The 25,553-nt window shown below is 41.8% G+C and overlaps 1 protein-coding gene across 1 annotated transcript in view; it reads left to right on the forward strand.

Moving 5' to 3' along the window:
- The first annotated feature begins 10,607 nt into the window (after positions 1 to 10,607).
- The window catches only part of FLT3 (fms related receptor tyrosine kinase 3), a 28,851-nt gene continuing 13,905 nt past the window's right edge, over positions 10,608 to 25,553 (forward strand). The window contains exons 1-9 of the mRNA XM_058045513.1: positions 10,608 to 10,710; positions 11,024 to 11,148; positions 12,651 to 12,853; positions 13,632 to 13,747; positions 15,975 to 16,092; positions 17,489 to 17,625; positions 18,215 to 18,354; positions 18,436 to 18,589; positions 22,040 to 22,205. Of these exons, the coding sequence (XP_057901496.1) occupies positions 10,608 to 10,710; positions 11,024 to 11,148; positions 12,651 to 12,853; positions 13,632 to 13,747; positions 15,975 to 16,092; positions 17,489 to 17,625; positions 18,215 to 18,354; positions 18,436 to 18,589; positions 22,040 to 22,205 (1,262 nt within the window). The remainder of the gene's footprint in view (positions 10,711 to 11,023; positions 11,149 to 12,650; positions 12,854 to 13,631; positions 13,748 to 15,974; positions 16,093 to 17,488; positions 17,626 to 18,214; positions 18,355 to 18,435; positions 18,590 to 22,039; positions 22,206 to 25,553) is intronic.

The following is a 25,553-nucleotide window of genomic DNA, read 5'->3' on the forward strand; positions in this document are numbered from 1 at the left end:
GCACCCCTTTCTTACTGAGAGATGTTCATGAAACCCAGTTTCAGGGCACCTGAGAGAAATGAAGATGTGAGAAGCTGCCTAAGATCTCCTTGTGACTGGAAAATGAGAGGAAATTGTAGATGAGCAAGGACTGCAAACTCAGATCCCAACAATGTCCAGATTAGATTATGGTGTGTCTGACTGCACAAAAATTATAGGGCAGTACTGTTGAAAATTCCCTCACAGAACATATAAGTGTCCATTAAATTCCTATGGCAGAGATCCTGGAAAACATGAGATGGGCCAGCATGTTTCTTTTGGAGGAGAACCCAGAAATGTGTGGGACCCAGCCACCTGCAGGATCTGTTCTATTCCCAGCAATACACTGATTTCTCTCCAACAAATCAGCTGACAAACATTCCAGAGCAAGTTCAGGCACTGAGCCCTGCCACTGGCAGGGAGGTGAAATCAATGAGCACCCCAGGGGGAATCAAGTTTGATCTTGTCTCTTTTCCAAAACCTGCAAAAACTTGGGTGCAAGCTGGTTGTGAATGTTGGATAAGGCCAGTACATGGTTTGCTCACTCAGGGAAACTGTTTGGCCCAGCAGACCACATATTCATGGTCATCCATCACCATATATTTCATGGATCAGAAGATAAGGTATCACTTCTGAAGATTCCTGAAGGTGAAAGGACTGTGGAGGAAAACAGTTGTATTCCAATGGAAGTAAATGCAACTTTAAACTATGGGTGTTTTGTTTCTTGTGAGGTTTGGAGCCATTTGTTTTTCCCCTTCTTTTCTCCAGAAAATTCCTCTGGTTACCCATATTCCAAGGTGCTGAGAAGCAGAAAGATGCCCAGAGTGCAGCCCGACTTCCAGGGCTGTCCCCACATCTCTGCCCAGTGTTGGGTGGGTGCTGCTGCTGCTGCTGTGGCTGCTCAGCAGAGGCAGGTTTGTCAGCAGAGCAGGGCTGTGGGCACCCTGTCCTGCTGCAGGAGCCCCTCCTATAATGACCCCCAAAATAATATGGCATGGAGCACCTCCTGCTCACAGGCTTCTGAAAATGTACCTCTCAAAATACCTGAAACTTCATGAAACTCACATTTCAGCCGAGAAGGTGGTTTAGATCTCTGGGTTGATTTAGGTTTTCTGAAAATCTTCCTTTAAAACTGCTTAAAAAATGAGCAGGGCAAACAGACAGAAAAGCTAGCTTATTGCCTGGGTGTTTGGCTCTGTTACTGTTGTAAAAGACAGTAACACTTACTTGCAGGCACTTACTCCTTTGGTGGCAGATAAGATTTCTAAAGTGTAAGATAGAAGGGCTAGTTTGAAAAGTGATTTATTGTTACAACATGCTCTATAAGGAATATGTTGGATTTTACATTTGTACAACCGCTTTGGAATTGCAATTGCTTTTAACCCTAACCTCCTAATGAGACAAATAAGAACAACTAGTATTTATTTTGTTTATTTTAACCATATTTAGTTCCAAATAGCAACTGTGATTATTTTTTTCAAATATCTCAGATTTATTTTTGTCTTTTCTTATTTTGCAGAAAAATTCTTCTCTCCCACTCTCCCGCTTTCTGTCCATTCTTCCTCCATGCACATTTCAGTCCTTCTGTGTTCTCTCCTCATTCCCTCTTCCAGGAAAGTAAGGATAGTATCATCTAGTCAATTATAGAAACTTGTTTTCATTTAAAAGGGAAGTTTTACCAGACTAGGATGACAAGGAGTATCAGTTCTTTATCTGACACCTTCTGTTTTCATTTCTGTTTCAGGCAGACCTTTTTCTCCTTCTTGAATTTGTGTGAGGACTCTTATACCTCTACCCTTAGATACTTAAGTTAAAGTAGCTTTTGCTTGCAAGTTAATAATTCCACTAATGTCAGTAGAAGTGCTACAGTGTGTTGGGTAATGAGACTGGAGTACTTAAACACAGAGCAGTTTAAAAAAAAAGAGTTAAAGCAAACTTACTTATGTCATTAGATGAGATGGATCTGTTTACCTTACTTCAGGGTTGTCTATCCAGCTTCTTAATAGCACAAACATGCCATTCCCATGAGCCAACATCCTCTAGGGAACAGTCAAGGATAAGGACAGCCCAGTGCCACTTTCTGATTTGTATGAGGCCTCTGTGGTGGCCTCACACCAGTGCTTCTTTGCCCACAAAGTTGTGCAGTTGTTCACATAATCACAGCAGAGTTGAGGAAGGGACCTCTGGAGGTCATTTGGTCCTACCCCACTGCTCAAGCAGAGCCCTCTAAAGCCAGCTGCTCGGGATCCTGTCCTGGGAGAATTTCAATACCTCTGAGGGTGGAAAGCACCACCTCTCTGGGCAATGTGTGTCCACGTTTGGTTGCCCATATGCTGGAAAAGTCTGCTCGTTGCCTCTGTGTCAATGAGCACTAGCAAGGAGAGTCTGGCTCCACCCTCTTTGCACACTCCCATCAGGTGTTTGTGCCTCTGAGCTTTCTCTTCCCTGTGCTGAACAGTCCCAGTTCTCTCAGCCTTTCCTTGTAGGAGAGATGTTCCTATTCCATAATCGTCTTTGTGGCACTGCACTGCACTGCACTCCAGTATGCCCATGTCTCTCTTTCACTGAGGAGCCCACAGCCTGGCACAGGACTCCAGGTGTGTCCTTGACAGTGCTGAGTAGAGGCAAAGGAGCTCTGTCTGCTGGCACAACTCCTCCTAATGTGGTTCGTTGTTCACCATACTTAGTGGGGTGGAAAGGTGATGTGGGAGCCAAGGAGAAGCTCCCTTGAGAGGACGGAAGATGTGGACAAGAAGCAGAAGAAGAACCAGCCACAGCATAGGCTCTTCCTCAGAGAGGTTGCCATGGTAGCTGAGGTTCACTGTATTTTCAGCCACTTTTCAGCCACTTCCTAAAAAAGGGTGTCCTCAGAAGTCCCAGTTATTCTTTGCAAACTGAATCACAAGTGGCTGGAATCACCCAAAATGTGGCTAAAGCAGCAGGGATTTCAGTGAGGTTCCTGGGAGCACCAACCTGAGCAAACTACGTTGTTTTTCTTCTTAACTTAATGAATGCTGAAATCACTATTTTATCACAAGACATGGTTTGGATATTGGCCTGCAATAAATTCTATGGCAAAATTAATCAATAACACTGGATATGTAATAGTATAATGAGAAAAATACTCCTGCAGTTCCTCTCATTGTGAGCTTATTGTTGCTACATAAGGCACTGAATCTGACATACCTATAAGTAATCAGTAAAAACAGGAGTATATGCTGACTCACAGCTGCCTGTTCTTTGGGGTAAGTTTTTGTCTGGTTTTCCAACAGAGGAGTGTAAAATATATGCCCCATGTGATACCTTGTTTGAAAGCTTCAGCCATCTGAATTATTCTTTGATAAAATCTCTGTGTAATTTACAAGTTGTCTGCAATGAGCCTTAGGCTGCGCTGCTGACTGTCCTCCTCTAAGAAAACAGGTATTAGCCCTGAAAAGCATAATTTTATCCAAAAGATGAAGCTTGCTGAAATCTGTACCAAAATTTCTTGGGACATAACAAGACAGAGGAAAATTTGAGAACAGTGACCAAGTTATAGGGCATTTCTTTAAAAAAGCCATGAAAGAGCAAATTTCTTGCAGCTGTTTTCATCTGGAACCTGAAAACAGAGGGTTGATGAAAAGATGATGAAAATTTAAAATATAGAGTTTTGAACAGAATGGACAGAGTTTTCCCTGTTGCTTGTGTCAGGCTTGGTTGAAGTAGGTGGGTCTTGGCAGTAGTTTTCTGAGGCAGGTTGGGGAAACTTCTCTGTTTCTCATATGTTGAAGAAGATCTTGTAGATTAAGGCATAGATTAAATTTGGGAGAACTAGGGAAGCAAACTTCTTAAGAGAGACAGTGTGATTTCACTACAGAAACTGACATAAGATGGATGTTATCAACCAGCAAAACCCTTTGCTGAGACTTACACTGGATGCAGAGAAATGGTTTACCCACTGTGGCAAGTTCTAGTTTAATATATCTTCTGAAGAAATCATTTTGAAGCCACTTTAATAAACAGGGGCACAACCTACATGAAGGTGTTCTTCTGAGAAAGAAGATTTTACTATATTAGTTGTTCTTATGAGAAGAAAACTCGAATTTTTTTCTATTTTTTTTTTTCAAAATTAGAGAATCATAGAATCATTTAGATTGGAAAAGACCTATAAAATCATCAAGTCCAAGCATTAATCCAGCACTGCCAAATTCACTACTAAATCATGTCCCGAAGGGCTACATTTGTAGGTCTTTTGAATACCTCCAAGGACAGTGACTCAACCACTACCCTGGGCAGCCTGCTCCAACACATGACCAACCTTTCTTGAAGAAATCATTCCTGATATCTAATCTCAACTTCCCTTGACGTAATTTGAGTCCATTTCCTCTCATCCTCTGATTTTTTACCTAGGAGAAGAGGCTGATCCCCAGCTCGCCACACTTTCTTTAAGGTAGTTGTAGAGACCAATAAGGTCCCCCATTAGCCTTCTTTCCTCCAGGCTGAGCTCCCTCAGCTGCTCCTCATCAGACTCGTGTTCTGGACTCTTCCTTAACTTTCTGAAGTATTTTTAAGATTTTCTCTTTCAATTAAAAAAAAAAAAAAAGAAAATAAAGAGTTTGCTGGAGATTCCATGGGGGAAAAAAAAAAAAAAAAAGATAATGAAGTCAGTCATCAGCCATTTGACTAATGCATGAAAGAATTTACAAGGCATTTCTGTGTCACGTTAAGAACATACAAAAGCATGGCATCTCCTCCGGCCCGTGTCCCGCCGGCATTCCCGCGGCAGCGCCGGGATGCGCGGGGCGGCCGCGCGGGCCCGCAGCGCCCCCTGCCGCCCGCCCGCCCCGCCGCAGCCACAGCTGACCTGGCTGGTGTCCCCTCAGTCCTAGGGGCAATCCACTTCATCCCAACTGCAGCGTGCCCGCGTTCTCCTAACCTGGCTGGTGTCCCCTCAGTCCTAGGGGCAATCCACTTCATCCCAACTGCAGCGGGCCCGCGTTCTCCCTAACCTGGCTGGTGTCCCTTCAGTCCTAGGGGCAATCCACTTCACTAAAACTGCAGCGTGCCCGCGTTCTCCTAACCTGGCTGCTGTCCCCTCAGTCCTAGGGGCAATCCACTTCATCCCAACTGCAGCGCGCCCGCGTTCTCCCTAACCTGGCTGGTGTCCCTTCAGTCCTAGGGGCAATCCACTTCATCCCAACTGCAGCGGGCCCGCGTTCTCCCTAACCTGGCTGGTGTCCCCTCAGTCCTAGGGGCAATCCACTTCATCACAACTGCAGCGGGCCCGCGTTCTCCCTAACCTGGCTGCTGTCCCCTCAGTCCTAGCGGCAATCCACTTCATCCCAACTGCAGCGGGCCCGCGTTCTCCCTAACCTGGCTGGTGTCCCTTCAGTCCTAGGGGCAATCCACTTCATCGCAACTGTAATCGACATAAAACCTCCTGCCCTCTTACAATACCAAACCCTACTCGTTTGATCAGTCCTAATCACCACAGTGCTCCTACTACAGTCCCTTCCAGTCCCTGCCGCAGGAATCGCAGTACTCCTTACGGACCGTAACCTCAACACCACATTCTTCGAGCCTGCAGGAGGAGGAGAGCCCGTTCTGTACCAACACCTTTTCTATTCTTAGGTCGCTGTCCTTTTCTGACTCAAGGACACTGCCCGGACAAACAGTGTTGGAGAGCAGCCGGGAGGGCAGGGGAGGTGGTGGGGGCAGATGCAGGTGCAAAAATAATCCACGCGAAGGGCTGCAGGCCGTGGTGAACCAGACGGGCGGGTGACAGTGACGTGCCAGGATGTTGGATAGTGTCACTGTTGGACCCCATTATTCGTTTTTGACTCAGTACACAGACCCAAACTGAGCAATTTTTGAAGCTACACAACCTCCCCTGCTCCACTTCCTCTCTACTGTCTTGCTCAGCGATTCAAGTCTAGAGATTCTCATCCCCTCTCTCCAAACCCTCCACACAGAGCCATCACATTCTATTGGCTTCTTTCCACCTCAAATCTCAATTGTGCTTGAACACGACTGTGAATAATTAAATCAATTCACGTGACATTTATTGTAACTAACAGGTAAGACCAGATAAATGACTGCTCCTGACCCAGACATATCCCAGGCAGTGTTCCAACAGCTGGTCACAATTAGCATGAGCTGCAGCAGAGGCATCTTGTCACCCACCTTGCTTGTTAAACCCTGTTCTAGCATGGTTATTATTCCAAAACACAGAGCAACGCCTCTGGCCCTACCATCATACAAGAATGAACAAGTTGCATATTTTTCTGAGCTGGGAGTTATTTAAGCTGAAAGGGTGAAGATGCTGAGGAAGAAAGATATGCAAAAAGATGAAAAGGACAAAAGTTAAGTTTGATAAGAGAGAAATTAGATATGGCTAAAAGATAGGAACTAGTTTAAGATCGGTTCTTTTTACCTGTCCTGCCTCCCTCTGATTTCTAGCGTATTTGTATTGAGTACAATTCTCACTTCAGGATCCACCACTCTGGGGGTGATTTGAGAAAAAGTCTACCAAAAGTGGAGGTTTTAAAGAGTTAATGAATGAATATTAAGCTCATCCATGAGCTTAATGCCGCTACTTTGGAGACTTTTTTCTGACAAGTCATGACAGACATAACAGTTTTCCGGGAAGAGAGGATCTATTGACCTCCTCTGATCACAAAGAAAATTTTAGAAAGTTAATCCAGCGTCACACTCAGAGGACATAGTCAGAAACCAAAGAAGACCCAAATCATACTTTGCTTTATGTAAATCTTCTGGGCTGTAAAGCAGAGTGGAAGATTGTTGTATGTCTAGGGAAGGCCTGGCTGCTATGTAAAATATTAAGCACCCTGAGCTGAATACAAATACAAGATGCATCCCTTGGTATGAAGAGGAAGGTTTTCATCTTTCACAGTTCTCCAGTTTCCAAGCTATTGTCTTTCTAGTTAACTCAGACTTTCAGCATATTTTGGAGTGCTTTTCCCAGTCTTCCAAAGGCTATTTTTGTCAGGTCCCATTTGAAAATAAACTTTTGGAAGCAGTTGCATTCATCTGATAGCTGAACTAGCTTAAAGAGAGCTTCTTGTTTTGGTATCTCTTCAGTAGATTCAGACCTTTCTTGTCAGCACCATAACACGTAAGCTCTCATTGCCTTTTACAGGCATTGCCCCAAGTATGTGCCAACACATCTTGATGAAATCTTAGCTCTGTCTTTGGCAGCTAGATGTTTGTCTGACTGCAGTGAGAGCAAGATTTCTCCTACTGCCTTTAATTTTGTATAACCTATAAAAAGATAATGAAGATGGAAAGCAGGCATAAACAAACATTGTTCAGAGGCAGCAATTTATTTTCATTTCAGCTTCATTCTAGTTCAGCAATAGACAATATGATTATGCATGCTACATATTTGATATTCTTTACCCAGTGCTTTCAGTCTCTGCAGTTCTTAATTTGGGTTTTCAGGAAGATGGCTGATGTGCAGACCATAACAGCAGCCCTTGAAGAGGCCATGTAGAAGCTGAAAGATCAAGATGGCAAATCAGAACATTATCATTTTCCCAGTGGTTTTTTTCTTGATTTTACTTTTGCTGAAAGGCTCATTCATCCTCTGATTTTCTATTTTCTTCAAGACCTACACAAATTTAGGCCACTCAGTATCACCTAAATACTTCTTACTATCATGTTACTCATTCATTTCTCGCTGTAAAGCATCTGGAATTATGTCAGGTTCAAAACATCCTCCCTTACCCTAAAATCCTTCACAGGAATAAAGGTGCACCACAGCAGTGGCAAGCCGTTGCAGTTTACATGAAGAGGAGTCACATTTTTACTTACACATGAGGGGGTCAGGGTGCTCACTGCTTCCAGCATAGTCCCTCACACCATCCTGTACAGCTGCAGTTCCAGCTCATCTGACACTTTGTTTGCATGTCTCACTCAGTCTGGTTGCTACAGCTGTCTAACTTTTGGCTGCAAATCTGCTCCCTGCTGGTGTTTAAGTACACCCTCCCCTCTTCTGCTGTGTCCTTAGGCTCCCTCTGACAAGGCAGCATGGGCAATGTGGAATCATGTCACATTGGGATACACTGGCTTAGCTTGTACAATCAGAAGTTTAAATTATTCACAAATCAGGAACATAAAGCAAAGGAATGCTCAGCAAGCCAAATGAGTTGAGATTTTGAGGTCATATTTTCAGCTGGTTTCTGCTGGTGTGTTTTAGAAATCAGAGGACAATAGGTGGGTTTCTATCAGCTAAATCCCTGGTCATGAGCAAGGTGAATAGTCTCTGCTTTGAAAAGGGTGGAAGAATCAGCCAACAAACCAACAGAAGTGGAGAATGCTGAGCAGAGATAGACCTGGTGAAAGGATAGGGGGGGAGCTAGAAACCTGAGTTGCACTGATGGAAGGAATTCAGCATGCTTGGTGTAGATACCTGATGCATGCCTGCCTTTCAGCTGCCCGCTGGCACTCCGACTCAAGAAGTGCCATTGTTATTTTTATAGCCAAAGGATGGAGACACATGTCTCCACAAAGAAATCACGTTCATCCTTCTTAGGGATAACACACAGGGTTTTACTCAGACATCTGCAAAAGCAGCCCATTGCCTGTGCATGCTGTGGAAAGGAGGCAACCAAAATAAAGTGTATGTTGTGTGCCTGAATGAGAAGGTCTCAGCCTTAATACACTTTGACAAGGAGAAGAGATTGTCAAAGTGTTGCCAGCTTAGAGCTCAGACAGTTCCAGAAGATACAAATGGCAAGGAGGAGATGGCCCCAACTCTAACTTGTTTCTTCCTGCTTCCAGTTTTGCTCCTTCATTGCCTGCAGGAAGACACTCATCATATTCATCCTTCAAGTTCTTTGTGATATATTTACTTTCTTTCCTTCTTTCAACTCTGCACCTAGCTTTATGTGCAACCATCTCAGGAACTGAGGGGAAAAAAAAATAAAGAAAACAAAGCAAAACGTCAAGGCCTGAGGGCAGAAAAATTTCAGGTTGCCAGGAGAAATAAGTTATTTTATGATTCACTGCTTATTTGTACTGTTGATGGCTGGCTTTAGGGAATTAATGGAAATCAGACACGTTTCACCCAGCCAGCTGTACAGTCTTCCTTCTGTTTGGTGTAGTGGTGGGAACACAGTTACTGTTGCTCCTTTAAAGCTGAAAGGTGACCTTTCAAGTGGCAGTCCTGCAGAAAGGCTTATAGGAAGCATTCTGGAGAGATGATGCCTTTGAGGCATCAGAAGCTTTCTCACACTGCTCTTTACGCAAAAGGATAAAGGACTTCTGCTACTTGGGGCATCCACAATTCCTCTGGGCAGCCTCATTCCGTGCCTCTACACCTTCCTAACGAGGAATTTCTTCCTAACATTTAATCTAAACCTGCCCTCTTTCAGTTGAAACATTCCCCCTCGCCCTTGTGAAACATCCCCCTCCAGCTCTGTTCTAGGCCCCTTCAGGTGCCTGCAAGGTGCTGAACAGCATCCTTCTCTTCTCCAGGCTAAACAGCCCCAAATCTCTCAACCTGTCTCCGTAAGGGATAACCGTTGATAATCCTCTGATAATCTTTGTGGCCCTCCTCTGGCCATGCTCCAATGACTCCATGTCCTTCTGTACCCCAGAGCTGAGCACAGCACTGCAGGTGGGGTCTCACAACAGAGCAGAGGGGCAGAATCCCCTCCCTTGACCTGCTGCCCACGCTGCTTCTGATGCACCTCGGGATGAAGTTGGCTCTCCGTGCTGCAGCTGGACACTGCCAGCTCATCTTGAACTTCTCATCCACAACTGAGTACTGAGTACTGAGCCCTTCTGCCCGGGGCTGCTCTCAATCAATGTTTCACTCAGCCTGTGTTTGTGCTTGGGATTGCCCTGACCCAGGTGCAGCACCCTGCACTTGGCCTTATTGAACATCGCGAGGTTCCCACAGGCTCACCCCTCAAGCCAACCCAGGTCCCTCTGGATGGAATCCCTTCTCTCCAGTGTGTTGCCTGCAGCACACAGCTTGGTGTCATCAGCAAGCTTGCTGAGGGTGCACTTGATCCCACTGTGCATGTCATTGACAGAGATGTTAGGACATATTGGTCCCAGTTCTGACCCCTCAGGAATACCGCTTGTCACTGCTCTCTGCTTGGACATCAAGCCTTTGTCCATCCATCCATTGACCAGATTTGCCAGGTGCCATTTGCTCTCAGTGAGGTCATGTTGGCTGTCACCAGTCACCTCCTAATTTTCCATGTGACTTATAGTTTCCAGGAGGATCTGCTCCATAATCTGGACAGGCACCAAGACTTCCTGTCCTGTAGTTCTCCAGGTCTTTTTTTTTTTCCTTTTTGAAAAGGCAACTTATGTTTTCCCTTTTCTTATCAGTGGGAATTTCACAGGACTGATACAGCTTGTCAAATATGATGGATAGGGGCTTATCCACTTCCTTTGCCAGTTTCCTCAGGATTCTCAGACACATCTCATCAGGTCCCTTGGGCTTGTTCACTTTCATGTTCCCTAGATGTTTTCAAACCTGATCTCCTACAGCAGGTGGTTCTCATTTTCCCAGTCCTTGCCTTTGCCTTCTGTGGGAAGGAAGGTGCATGATCATCCTCCATCTCACAGTGGGCATGATCGTCTTCCATCTCCATGCTGCAGAGTTTGGTGCTGCAACGTTTGGTGCTTTCCAGCACAAGGATGCAAAAGGGAAGTGCAAGAGAGCATCTGTGTTTGGTAATGCTGTTTCTAAAGGAACCTCTATAACACAGAGTGTCTTTTGTCTTTAGACTTTCTCTGCAATATTATGGGACATGCTTGTAAAGTCTGATGTGCCTGTGCTTTTGAAAGGTTCTCCAAACAGAGCTTCCACTCAGCTTCAATACACAAATGCAGAGTTAGCATATTCATACAGTATGTCTGCATATTCAGTTTGGCTTTTTTTTTTTTAAAGAGGTAATCTTTCGTTTTGTTGTATTTTAACTAAAACTACTGTCCCATAGCAGAGATCTAGACTTTATTGCATGTGTTTTCTATTTCTGTTTTGCAGTTTTTGTTATGACAGCAGTTGCTTTCACTTCTACAATGACTCAAAATACATCTGAGATCACGTGTGGGTTTATCAGCCAGAAGGATGAAGGTTCAGAAGCACCAGAGACATCAGTAGCTCCTAAGGTGATATAATAGAGAACAAGTTGCTTATAAAATGTTCCTGTCCACTCCAGGATACCTTCCCAGAAACTTACGACGCCCTAAACCTTTAGAATGTGAGGACATCACAGACAAAATCTAGAGTTACGCCAAATATGGCACCAGTAGGTTAGAGGGATACATATCTGAAAATTCAGACCCTGAAACTGTGAATAGTTAAGTACCAGTTTTCTCTAAAACTGGCTTTTTTATTGACATCTTGATGTTATCTTATATCAGCATGCCTGAATATTGCTGGATATTGTTGGCAATATATCAGTGTTAAAATATATATAAAAATATGTGCCCTTAAGAGGAGACTGCCAAGGCCATGGGGGGTGTGTGCCACAGCTGCTGGGACTGACAGAAAGTTGTACCACCCTCTATTCACACCACCAAAGCCCATAAATCGCTGTCAGGTCCAAACTTTGACTTCAACACCAAAGCTGGACAATGAATTAAATACTATTTTATTTTCTTCTAAATCCCAGTGGTAGAAAACCAGGTGGAGATTATGTGTAACTAAATTATAAATCAGCTGAGACCTGTGGTTAAAATATTTCCTGAGGATTCTTGTTTCAAGGAAGTCTTATGAAATCTTTTTCATTCCTGAATGAATGAATAGTAATTCAAATAACAAATGAAGATATAGCAGCCAAAGTTGTGCTGTCCTTGTATCTGACAAGGCAGAATTTGGCTGTTATTTCTGGGTACTTCTCAGGTCAAGAGAAAGGAGAAAGGAGAGAGGCGTGAGAAGAACCAACCAAACAAACAAAATGGGGATGCAATGAACTCTGTCCTTTTATAGACTTACGCAGAGTAAAATTCACCCAACAAAGCAATGGAGACATTTAGGGCTCAACTTCAGACAGAGCTACTTCCTTGCCACCTTTTGCTGCAGCCAGTCTCAGAGACTCACTATTCCGTTGGTGGCTTTCAGAATGACTGTGGAAGATTCTGTTTCTGTTTGCAATTCTCCTTTAGCTGTACACAGGGGTGAGGAAATGAAAAATATGACAGCATCCAGCCCAAATGTTCCTTACCCAGTAAAGCCCCCAAGGAGCTGAGGAGCAGCCTGGCCAGATGATGCAGTGACAAGCAGTGAGATGCTAAAATAAACCCAACATTCTGACTCTGCCTTCACATCCAAGTTCCAAACAGAATGGTTTCATTATAGTTCTGTGTCTCCCTGTGGTTCTAAACAAAAGAAAATAAAATCAAGTGTAAAGAATAACTTGTGTCACTAACAGAAATTTATCATGGTTCTGGCTAAGATTGTTCTGTGGTGTTTGTCTAGAGAACAGAATTGACTAATTCAACAGGAGCCCTATAGAGTTTCCTCATGCAGTAGAATTCCACATATTTATTAATAGGTTGGGTGGTAGAAATAGAACCCTTTAAAAATATCTGAGTGCAAAAAAAAAAAAAAAAAGCAAATAAAGCTAACTGCTAATAAATACCTAACAATCTGTCCTCCCGCATTGCAGGTTCCTAATATTTTGGAAGATCTTGGGTGTTACTTGAATTCTCAAGGAACAGAGAACATCTACCAAACAATAAAAAATGTGGAAGTCAATGTATTTGAAGATATTGAATTAAGAATAACAATGAGCATTTCAAATATAATTTCATGCTTTTGGTTCTTTAAAAAGAGCAAAGCCTGTAAACTTTCTTTTGACTCAGAGAATAGGTAAGTCAAGGGATGTACTAGATCAAAGATCCTTCAAGAGATCTTTTCTTTTAGAATGCAAATCAAATGTTTTCTGTGACTGTGCCTGTGTTTGATTTCATGTATGCATTATCTTTTTCAATCTCTTAATCCTTGACTGTTGTCACCCAGCAGCACATTACTGATTGTCATTTAGATCAATGTACACATATGAATCTTAAAACTAAGAACATTTTAAAATAAGCTTGTTCTTTTAATTTGTATGGCATCCTGCATGGGAGTCTCCAGGCACTCTCTGACATTGATGGATTTGAGCTTTGCCATGATCTTGAGGAAAAATTATGATTTTATAGCCAAAGAAACAGAGGCATGAAAATTATGTGGCTTTTAGGGTCACAGTGTAGATCAAGAACAACAGCATCAGCATTCTGACTCTCACAGCCAAACCTGGACTGGAACCTGAGGCTCCATAATTCCCTCCTCATGGAAATTTGTAGAATGAGACTGTAGGTAAAGCATTTGGCTATGGAGCTCCTGAACTGCCTCCAGCTCAGGAAGGCCATCCTTCCCAATGCTTCTCAGCATTAAGCATGTGGTACTGTGACTGCAAGTTCCTGTGTGCTGCTTGTGTAGGAAGACACATGAAGGAAGTATTTCAGGTTGAAGGGCACAGTGTAAATAATGAATACCAGTGTCTTTGAAGGGTTTTTGCAAGTGATAAAGAGCTAACATTTAATTGTGTGTGTTGCATATTACCTTCTTCATATTAGTGTGACAAATACAACTTTCTGTTTCATAGATATATTGCATCTTTGGCTTTTTCCCAAATAAAAGAAGGACAAGCTGGGACATACACCCTCTTGGTCACAAGTAAAACTGGCAATTACACAGTGGTTGTGCCTGTTCTCATCAGAAGTAAGTATGTCTACATGAAAGGGGTCACTCCATCAATAGGTTCAAGGGCAGAGGCTCAAGTTCAGTCAAAGCAGTGAAGCTTTCATGTGCTGCACTTCAAGCATCTTCCTAGATTAGCATAGCTCTTGGAGCTGTCTTCAGTGGCTGAAGTCAGAACCACAAACTATGTGAGTCAGCTTTCTCTAGTCAATAAACCATGCAAATGAACAAATAAGGATGTAAATGTGCACAAGCTTTCTTCTCCCCTGTGAAAAATCCCCTCTGTGTCAAAAGGGATAAACTGATGGTGGCTTTTTTATTTTTTTGTGCTTTCCATGCTCATGGGCTAGATTTGTTTGCTTTCATTTTAACCTGTTTATTGTTGGTGTTGCTAACTTGGTTGTTATGTGGACCAGATCAGGATTTCCCTTTTATGTTCTGGTCACGCTTTTACCTGCTGCCACTTTTCCAGTTGTTCCTGCTGCTAGGGCTCTCACTTCTCACACTGCTTTTCCTTTAACAGTTCTGTGGGTGGCAAGAGGTCCACTGAGGAAAGGGGAATAAAAGAGTCCCTCTTCTCAGTGCCAGCTTTGACTTCTTCATTGTCTTTTAAATCAAAACTTAAAACTTATCAGTTCTGCAGCTGCTCAACACAAGTGTGCCCAAGAAGATGAGGTTTTAGCTGCTGTTAAATGCTCATGACAGAGCTCCTGTGAGGTGCAACTTTTTGAAAGGCTCCCAGTGAGACTGGATTTGATTGAGTTTTCTCAAGGCTCACACAAGAGACTTCTCTGATGCAAAGGCAACTGCTGCAGCCAAGTGCAAGCTTCTGTTTCTAACTAGAGGTGTCCAAAAACATCTCAAAAATCCCCATAAAGACACATAGTGACATGATTTTTTTAACAGAATAGAAAGATTATATTATTTTGTGTGGAATGGGATAAATTTAAAGATAAAAAGTAAAACTGCAAAAAGATTTCAAAGGCAAAACCTCAATCCAAACAGCTAAAAGACTAGCAAACCCTTCCAGGTTTAACAAGCGCTATTATTTGCCTTGGTTTTCATAAACTGTAACTAATCAACATTTGGTTTTCCCTCTTTAGTTGTTTTTAAAGTATTTCTTCTGTTTAACTTTTTTTCTCTCTCTGGTGCCAGAAATGTCACCTCTAATCTCTCCTTGTTTAATTTGAAGTGTTACTGCGTGCCTCAGTTATAATTTTAACAGCTTCATTAGGGGATAAAGTATTAAACTTTTCATTAAGAATTGCCATCTCTATACCAATTAGGCTTTAGAGGTAAAAAGTGTTATTACATGTGCAAGCAAGAATAGTTTGAAACAATGTCAGTAAAGGTCTTTTCTATATCAATTGCTTGAATTGCTTTCTCTTTGGTCCTGTGAATTTAATGTCATGATTACCTCTCTTATAACACCCTTCAGGCTAGATGTGAATCCTTCAACTTGGATGTGAATTTCTGTAGGTAAAAAAAAACTCTTAGACATAAATGAGGAAAGAAATGACAAAGCCATGATTATTACTTTCACCTTAGCACGTCACCTTGCCCACAGTGAAGGTATGACTGAGGAAAATGTCACTTTTACATGTGGCAGCTGCAATTTCATTGAAAGATTACTCAAAACTGGACTCAGTGCTTTTCACTTTGAGTCGAACCTTTAGCAGTTTTAATACATTAAATTTTTTGTTCCTAGTCCGGGTCTGTGCCTGAGAGGTTCAGGACACTGGGAATTGTCTAGGAATCATTTCCCTCTGGGTTACAGATGCAGAGTAGAGAAGTTTGCTGGTTATCAGAAGTCATTATCACCCCTTCTGTCTCCATCATGTATCTGATCTGACTGAGCAAACCCCATTTTGTGCACAGATTTTGTAGTCTCAACAGATACTCCACCAAAAGACGAGCTTGGATGTGATTTGAAAATCACAGTTGCTCCTGCCCAGTGAAATGAATAGCAACCACAGCAAATTAACACCTTTCAGTATCAGCCTCAGGATTATCCCCTGGCATATAGAGGCAGGCCTTTGGTACAGGGAAGCTGTGCATTTAGCAATCAAAGCTGAAAAGCTCATGACACCAACCCACAGTGCACCTAAGGCTAAACCATTTTCTGTTCCCTCAGTGTTGAAACTCCTGAAACAAATCACAGCTATGAAACTTTATGTACTACAAAATAAACAAAACAGTGTTTCAAAATTATTTAATCTTTCTTAAACATTTGCATGATTTTTATCAGAAAAACCAGCCAAACCCTATTTCAGGAAAAGGGAAAAATCAGATTCTATCGAGTGCATTTCTGAGAGTTACCCCCAGCCCTCTGTGGAATGGATATTCTGCAAAACACCTGAAAAGAGGTATGTGTATGTTTATATGCATGTTGAATCCCTAGACTGAAAGTTTGCCATCTTCTGAACAAAAAGTGGCAGGGTGAGAAGAAATGACCTCATGATGTGCCGGGGAAGGTTTTGATTGTATATAAGGAAAAATTTCTTCACTGATAGGGTTACTAAGCACTGGAACAGGCTGCCAGAGGAAGCAATTGAATCACCATCCCTGGAAGTGTTCAGAAAACTTGTAATGTGGCACTTGGGGACCCGGCTTAGTGGTGAAGATGGCACAGTTAGTTCAATGGTTTGACTCGATCTCAGAGGTCTTCTCCAATCTTAATGATTCCATGATTCTACACTGCTTAGTGTGCCTACTCAGCTATCAGGGAGATAACTGAAGAAGAGCCTTTGATTCAGAATTTTTGGAGATGAGTTCTGCTGTTTAGCACACTCACGGGTTAAAAACATAGGAAAACCTATGTCCGCATGATCCACTTTTGGAGTGCTGCAACACATTTTCCCTAGACATTTTAACTATCGTGCTCTTTTGGAAACTACCACCTCTGGGCTTTAGGAATTTTATTCTGGATTCATATTTTCATGAAGAGCAAATCAAAGGCATCTTGTTTCCCCTTAGTTTTTCACATTGTTTTAAAATTTGAATCTTACAATCATAGAACACTTTAGATTGAAAAGGACCATAAAAGCTCATCTTTGGAGTCTGAGTGAGCTGCAAGATGCAGGTACATCTTCAACAAGATGATTTGACGGTTTCAAATCACCTCCCTGGGCCTTAGCAGAGCTTCTAGGAGGGTGTGTTCTGTGACCTTCCCAGGCCAGAAGTGAGGCTGACAGGTTGACAGTTCCCATGGCCTTCCTTTCTACTCTTTTTTTAAATGATGCAATGTTTCCCTTTTTCCCGTCACTGGGGGCTTTACCAGGAGTATCAGAGCTGAGAAGACAAGAGGTTGTGATTTTGTAAGCTAAATCATTTTTCCCATTCTATTAATAGATAAAGTTTATTCTATTTACAGGGGCAATAATGCTTTTCTCTGCAGCATGGCAGTTTGGGGTCTGGATCTCCTAATGCCACTGGATTTGCAGCACCTCCCACCACCAGGAAATCAGAGATGTGGTGTGAAAGCTCAGCCTCTATGATTTTCCTCTTGTCTGGATTTTAATCACATAATTACCTGTCTAAGAGCCAGTTTGAGCATATTCAGGTCATTTCAGCTCACATTTCTGCCCAGACTGTGACATTTTTACTTTCTTATCTTCACCTTTGCTAGTTCCTTTTTATTCAATACGTGAAATCCAGTTTTCCCACTATTGTTTGCATATTCTCATGGCTTAGAGATTTATCAGATTTATTTGCTTGCGGTTAACCAAATGAGTCAATGAATAATTATGCTTGTAATTGCAGTTGCCCTCATAAAAGGCATGAAGAAACTGGAGAAATAGATGGCATCCAGATGGTGCAACATGAATTATTTCAAACTTACATATGGTGCTGTGCAGTCAATGTCCTGGGCAGAGAATGCACCAGCCTCTTTACGATAGGTAACTTCCCTCTAAGGTTTACTTGCATGTGAGCTCAATCCTGCTGCTGAAGTTAGTTGCACTACTCATCTGAGTATGATTTCTGATCTAAGCTCTTTGTTTGTAATCACTGGAATAAAGCTAACAGTGAATATCATTGCTCTGTTTTAAACCTAATTTCAATAGCTCTTTGTGGTCTCTGTAAAAAGCCTCTTGCCTTTCTATATTTGCTATACTTGTATTGACTTTTTGTTCAGGCTTTTAGGACTGTGTGCATGGAAAAGCTCACCAAAGTGTTCTCAAACATATATATTTATATATAATTTTTAATTAATATATGCACTCAGATTTGCTTGCCTGTTTTTTAAATAAACCCAACCCAAGCTAAGCTCTATGCTGCATTGTGCCCTAGAGGTGTCTTGTGAATCGTGACGAAATTTGTTTTGAGACATCTAAATCCATGACGGTTACTAATTTCATTATTATGGTAATTATCATTACTATGTAAAAATTGATATCTATACAGCATTAGCAGAAAAAATGTTGATCTAACTGAGCATTTTCCAGGCAAAATGATGATTGTTTCACTGTCTGTGTTTTGGTTTTGTAGATTTAAATGAAAGACAGGCAGCACCTTTACCTGAACTACTACTTAAGGTTGGGGAGCCATTGCTGATCAGATGCAGAGCTGTTCACCATAATTATAAATTCAGAATACAACTATCTTTTGAAAACAGAGAAGTTGAGCAGGTAAAAAGACAGGACATACATTAACATAGGTTGTATCAGGCACTATCAACTGATTAAATGTGAATCTCTGTTGAAAACCAGGGTTGCTCCTTTGAAGGATTAGAATATCAAGAAGACTTGTCAGCAATTCGGGTCCAGCATGTGTTTATTTCAGCAGCAGAAAGAAATGACAGTGGGCATTACACCTGCTCTTCTACTGCTCATCCAAATCAAACTGCTTTGATCACAGTTCTAGGTAATTCCAATCCCTGGTGTTAACTTTGTCTCTCAGCTGTTTTGCTTTGTTTTCCATGTGTCTGTTCTTTACTTGCAGATATGCACTGTATGTTTGTAGTTCCCTTGCTGAGGAAAAAGTCTGTTTGCACTTCCAAGCAATCCAGGAGAGCCAAGAGATTAATCTGAACTGAGTCATTCTGGTACCTGAATACAATTAACCTTTTCTTTATATTGATTTTCAAATAATTCCCTTTAAAAGACAGTGCTTTTAGAGGTGGCACTGTTTAGACATGCAGTCTGTATGACTGTTTCAATGGGATCTTCTGGAATCACAGGCTGGGATTCATCTCATATGTTGGTGACTCTCAGCCAGTGCACCACAGAGTCATAAATTTAAAAAGCAAATCTCATTCTACTTAAGCAATATGCTTATTTAAAAGCCAGCAGTGTTGAATTTAGCTGAGAGCAGCTTCAGCTGCAAACTTTGTTTCTCAGATGGAAAAAATATACAAACAGGCCTAGGTCTGGAAACAAGGCATGAAAAGGAAAGATGTAGGTAGGACCATGCTGCTGGAGTAGGTACAGGGTGTAATTCAATGACTGGTGTGCCTGGAGCTGGAGCCTCTAGCCCTGAAAACAAGGCTCTCCGAAGCAGCCACCATACGTTTGACCCCAGATGTAGCTGCTCTCAGGCTTTACAATACCTAGGCTAGGTATGGCAGGAAGTGAGAATACTTACTCCAGTCTCTTCAGAAATTACTTTCCCAGTACAATATCCTCTTTTCAGCTTCTGCCTACCACTGAGCAGGAAGTTCTCTCATCATTTACAATAACTCAGTACAATACCTGTGCCTTTTTCTACGCACATCTCCTTGGTAAACAGGAACATAGGGGTGAGGGTGTACTGTAGAGGTAGGGCAAGATCCTCTTTTTCATCAGTGGCCATGCGTAGGTCAGAAAGAGTGGCTTCTGGGATCTGTGAACTATCAGGTGTGAGCATGGGTGACAGTCAGAGGGAATTATTTGAGTTGCTATCCCTGGAAGGCTGTATTTCTGAGCAGAGTATTTTTTTCACCACAATGCACCAACCTGTACTGAATGTCTGTGCCCTCCTTAATACCCCTTTATCCCAGCAAAACTTCTGAGGGTTCATTGTCTTTGCTGGTGAGAAAATATATTTGTTTACTTACATGGTGGATTAAAGTGGGTGATGTTGTCATACCAAGCTAACAGCTGTGCTTCTCTCTCCAAGTTTCTACAGGAATATCCTGTGCTTCTGATCCATCCCAGCATTTAGCCTAATGTGTTAATGACAGTCACTGTGGGTGTGAATTTATGCTAACAAGGCAGATTCCATTCCAGCAGTGATACAGATACAGATTTCACTCAGTTGCCCATGTCTTAGGGTAGCAGTTTCTGAAACAATCAGCATCCCACCTTTAAACCATCACTATACATGATTCAACACCTGTAGCTTCACTGGGAATCCTCATGGTATAACTTATCCAAGAGAAAACTGATTTGGTTGGCACACCCTCCATTGCCTGGGGAGCCTGGCTATCACAGCTGTATGGATGTAATCTCTAATAATGCCTTGCAGCCAGACTGCTTTCATTTGTTCTTTGGTAATTGATACCTCACGAGTTTATCCCAATTTGTGTGACCATCAGGTCAGGCAGGGTGGTTAGGCCACTTCAAAGCACAGCAGAGATCATGCCAACAACTGCAACTGCAAGGCTCTTTGTTACTGCAGGTCTTTTGTTCAGTTTCCACCACTGTTAAACAAAGAATTTTTAGCACTACACAATCTCACTTAAGGAATATGTAATTTATTCTCACTTAAGGAATATGTAATTTATTTTGCGGCACATAATATTAAAAGCAAAAAAATACACAAATATGAGAAACACAGAGACTTGTTCAGCCTCGAGAATTCCATCTCACCTCTTTGTCATTGCTAAGTGTAAATAGTCAAAAATAATAAACCAAGCAAAAATGTGCCATTTTCTTTCTCCTCCAATAAAGAAACTACTTTTTTTTTCTCAGTTGTTTTCCCAAGAAATGGCATACACTGCTCCAAGGTCCTTATGTGCTCTCTGGAGAGTCTTTACTCTTGGCTGGTTGTGTTGTTTACCGTACACTCGGAGCCTGGAAGGATGAGGACAAAAAGATGAAGGTTCCATGTATAAAATCAATAAGCCTTTAATATCAAAAAATAAGAGGGTACTCATGAAAGCAATAGTTTCTTGTTTTGAAATACTGAAATGTTTGTGGTTTTTATGGGAGTTTCCAAGTAGTAAGTAGGTTAAGACAGATAAAACACCAAGCAGAATATAGGGTTACAATCAGAAGAAAACACTCAAAAGGGAAAAAGAGGTTCAGCAACATTTTTATAGTGTAGTTTTTCACCATGTAGCTGATTAAACACCACCCCAAATTTTCCAGAGGTTGTACAGTCCTTGGGGATACCCAAACCAATCAGGACGTGGCTCTGAGCAACCCCATCCAGCTGGATCTGCTCTGGGCAGGAGTCTGACTACACATCTCTTCCAATGTTTATGGTTCTGTGATCTCTACAGAGTTGATCCTAGCACCACTGGTGTCTTTAGGGCAGCCTCCCCCCACATGTCTGCTGCTCAGTCTCTTTGGGCAGGATTCATTCCAAGCCATGAGACATCTAGCCCCAGCTATGACTTTGGTTCCTTCTTCAGTCAGTGCCAAGAAACAGTATTTCCAGAAGTGGTTCAGCACATCTTTGTCATCTTCTGCTTTAGGATGGGATTCATCTGAATATGCCTTTTTCATTCCACTGGGTTTATCAGGCGTTCAAACAAGTAGCTTAGGTGAATCACAGAGCTTTTGACATCTCCACTAGGTAAAACAGATCCCACCTTAGCAGAGCAAATACTAGCAGCACATGGTTCATGGACCTCTTCAAAACATTTTTCCATGTTGCTGTCATCTTGCATTAAATATATTTCATTTAAATGGAGAAATAAAGGAACAGCTACAAGACTCATTTGCAAAATCTTCAGCTTATTTCAGGGAAGGAGAAGGAACTACTGATTATGATGGTGGTGCCACCTGGTTTTGTTCCTGTAGAAAGAAAGCCAGGAATTGGAGCTCTTTACACCTGGAATACACACCCAAACCTAACTAAATAATTACGTTATTGGACATGAGACTTTGTAGGTTAGACTGAAGAGACATGTCAGACCATTTTGGAATTTCTCTGGTCTGACCAAATATGCAACTTCATCAGGCTCAACTCATTTGTCTGCAGCTGAACACAGTGACAATATTCCAGTACTATTTTGAAGCATTATCTTATTTTGATTGACAGGATACCTTTTGTGATGTAACATGGTTTTTGCTTGTGATAGCCAATATGAAAAACATACAGCTGTTAAAATGTCTTCATTAAAGTCCAACCTTTCTAATATAATTTTTCTTTTATTTTTTTCTTTAGAAAAGGGATTTATAAATATAACTGACTCTAAAGAAGATTTTGAAATTGGTGAGGAAGAGTTTTGCTTTGAAGTTAACTTTACAGCATATCCTCCAGTTAGATGCATGTGGCTGTATTCCAATAAAACATTTCCATGTATACAAAGTTACAGTGTGGATGGACACAGGTATTTGAATATTTTGTAATAATTTAATATAATAATGTGTCTTCTTTACATCTCATTTGGACAATTTATGATGTTTTGTACTCTCTTTGTGTTTTTAAAATATGAATGGCCCATGTGGTGAGACTGTTTACAAAAGGCACTCAAACACAGTTTTGGTTTTGAACAACAGTTCACACAGATAACTTGTAGAATCACTTTATTCTCTATTTATAATAAACCCTTTGCTAAATTATGCATCCAGCAACCCTTAAGTTTATATGCATTTTGCCATTCCCCTTCCCTCTAACATAAATTCTGAATTACAGATCTGTCGCAGTTTTCATTCTGGATCACAAGTTCTGCATGTTCCCATTTTCTCATCCTGTTGTTGATGATGTTCCCAGTGTCTTTCAAGCAGCCCAGACCAAGTGCAGGGTGCTGCAGTTCCCAGGGCCCTGCTGGCCCGTGCCTGTGTCACAGAAACACGCCGTTCTGCTCGTTAGCCAGGTCATGGATTCTTCCGCTGCTGCAGCAAAACATGTTTTGAATAAACCTGTTAGTTATCTACCTTTTCTGTTATTTCCTACAATGGACTTCTGGCAGGAATCCTGTTTAAGGCTAATGTTTTCTCCATTCCCTAGGCTCTCTTATTTCTTGATAACATTATCTAATTTCCTTCAGGGTTTCTTTCAGAGTAGTCCCATGGCTTTGCAGGTAACAGCTTTTACTCACCTCAATGAAAGTAAAGCCAAGCTGCTCTTTTCAAGTTTTTACATTAAAAGTGAGCAGGCTGTAGGCAGGAGCTAATGCAGCTGCTCTGATTCCTTCTCATACTCTTTAAATCTCTGTCATCATCTGCATAAAGCTGTGTCAAAGCCTTGATTACACTTTTTTCTGATTTCTTTCCATAGCATTTTGGTACCTTTGATTTTATCCACTAGCTTGTCAAGTTATCTTTGCAACAGACTGGCCTTTTCATCTGCATCAGACTGTGTATTGGAGTCAGACCTCAGTGAAGTTCAGAGACAGCTCAGTTCAGGTTAGCAAATTGTCATCTCCTGGCAATGGCCACAGGAACTCTGTCCCTGCTGATAAAGTGAGGGCTGTCAGCAAACTTTGATAGCACTGGGTGGGTGTTGGTGACTAATCTGCAATGCCTGACGTGGGCTTGGCAGAACTGTGCCTTGTGACAAGACTGATTTTGGAAATGAGGTCTCAGGGGACAGCCAGGAGCGTTTGCTCATCCTTGTCCAATAGGTACCTCCCTCCAGCAGATAACAGGGAGCTGATTTGCTTTGCAGCTGATACACACCCCTCCTCACTGCTTGTACCAGCAGGACTCCGTTTTGCTTGGATGATTGACAGTGGGTGTAAATTCAATGCAGATAAGAATTAGGTGCTACAGACTGTGCCAACAGTAATTACGTTGAGAACTTTTGAAATGGTTTAGGCAGCTGTCATCAGTCAGTAAGGTGCAGCTGCTGGCCTGGGATTTATGAGTCACTTCAGAGCCATGGCAGCGAGGAGCAGCAGTTGCTGAGTGCTGATCACCACCTGCTGGATGGGGGAAAGGCCAGCTCGTGTCCCTGGAGCCGTGTGTCCAGGCTGGCCCAGCCACAGGCACAGGCCGCAGCCACCAAGCATTGCTGGGGCGTGACCTGGCGGTTTCTTCAAGCAGATAACTCGGCCGTTTGTCTGACAGTGCTGTTGGACAAACAGGACTTTTTATGTTTATTTTGGGTAGTTATTCTTTGCATTTATTTGCATCCTCTTTATGTTATGAAGATATAAAATAGAGGGGAAAAAATTTGAATTTGCTGATTGTTTCATCTGACAAGTACATCCTTTTGTGCAGACATCCCTCACAACGATCCAATTTTGGCTGAATACAAGCACTGGATAGACATGTCTCTGTCCTGAGGACAAAGAGTAAGGGTACATATTTCATTCAGTTTGAAGCACGCAGAAGCAGCAAGGGGTAGGGAAGTCAGGAGATTCTGCCTGCAAGTTGTAGTCCTCCATATTTTAATGTGATTTTAAAGCTAAAGGTTTCTCGAAGCAACACAGAAAAAGTCATCATATATCTAAACACATTGTGAGTCTCACTTTGCATGTTCTGGTTGATTTCTGTGTAATCCTGTCTCCCAGCACTTCTACTTTGTTCCTTTCATATCCCTTTTCATTTCCTGTTTTTATTCTTTTAATTTCTGCCAGCCTCTTGTAAAATTATTCCCCCAGATAAAAGATCATATTAAATTTTAATAATTAACTCTGTATTTTTCTTCAGCTTTTCATTTCAAAACCCAGTGATCCATCTATCCTGTCACTATGCTTACAGTATCTTTTCAGACATTCCTTCAGAATTTCCATTTTTTATTTACTTTTGTGGGCTCTCTGTTTCAGCACACTTCTGATTTTCACTTCCCCCCTAAAGAGCTAATGACTCTTCATACACACAATGTTCTCTGTTAAATTTACAGTACTTAGCTCACATCCCCTTATATTTTCAGATATTGAAGATACTGCATTATTTTTTTTTCTGATTATTTCATTAGGATATAATCCTTCTAACCTGGGATTTCAAAAGCAATTAATTATTTTTGGATTGATTCTTTTTTTTTTCCTGTTTTCAGTTTCTTTTTTGAGGCAGCTTAAAAGGGTTCTGGCTTTAAAAAATCCATGAGTTCAGAGACATCGTTAAGGCCATTTCGGATCAAGACATTCAAAAGTCAATAACTATATGAAAGTGTGGCCTTAGTCAAAAGACAAAATTGCCAGTGTCTTCAAGGGGAGTCTTCCTGGTTTAGAATTTCAAGGTGATACTTGCTGCCTTTGTATGTATCTTGTTTAAGGAGAAATATCCCGATTTCAGTTCTCTAGACTGATCTCATTACTGCTTTCTCCTGCTTTGCATATTGCTGATATGGACTATCTGTTTGGTTTTTTTTTTCTTCTCTCTTCAAACTCTCTGATGTTCATGCTTGCCTTTATCACTAAAACAGAGTTGAGGACCAACAACATGGTTACCATTGAGTTGTCAGCAAAAATTCCCAACCTCAAATTGTCAGCAAATACACGTGAGAGAGATTTTCTTAGGTTGCTCTTCTAATGCTGATGAACTGCATTATCTGCTATTCAAAGCTGACAATTGTCCTACAGCAATAACCTAGTTGGAAACACAGAAATAGGATACCATCACTTACAATGGCATATTCCCTTGTCCCTATCACTTACAATGGCATATTCCCTTGTCCCTGCCTCATCCTCTGTCCCATACATCAGTGACAGAACAAGACAGCCAGGCATGAATCTTTAATTCTCTGCAGCCCTTTGTTGTTAGTTTCTGCCCAGAGACTTGTTAGACCCCTC

This window comes from Melospiza georgiana, chromosome 2, assembly GCF_028018845.1.
Source record: "Melospiza georgiana isolate bMelGeo1 chromosome 2, bMelGeo1.pri, whole genome shotgun sequence".
In the NCBI taxonomy this organism is placed as follows: domain Eukaryota; kingdom Metazoa; phylum Chordata; class Aves; order Passeriformes; family Passerellidae; genus Melospiza; species Melospiza georgiana.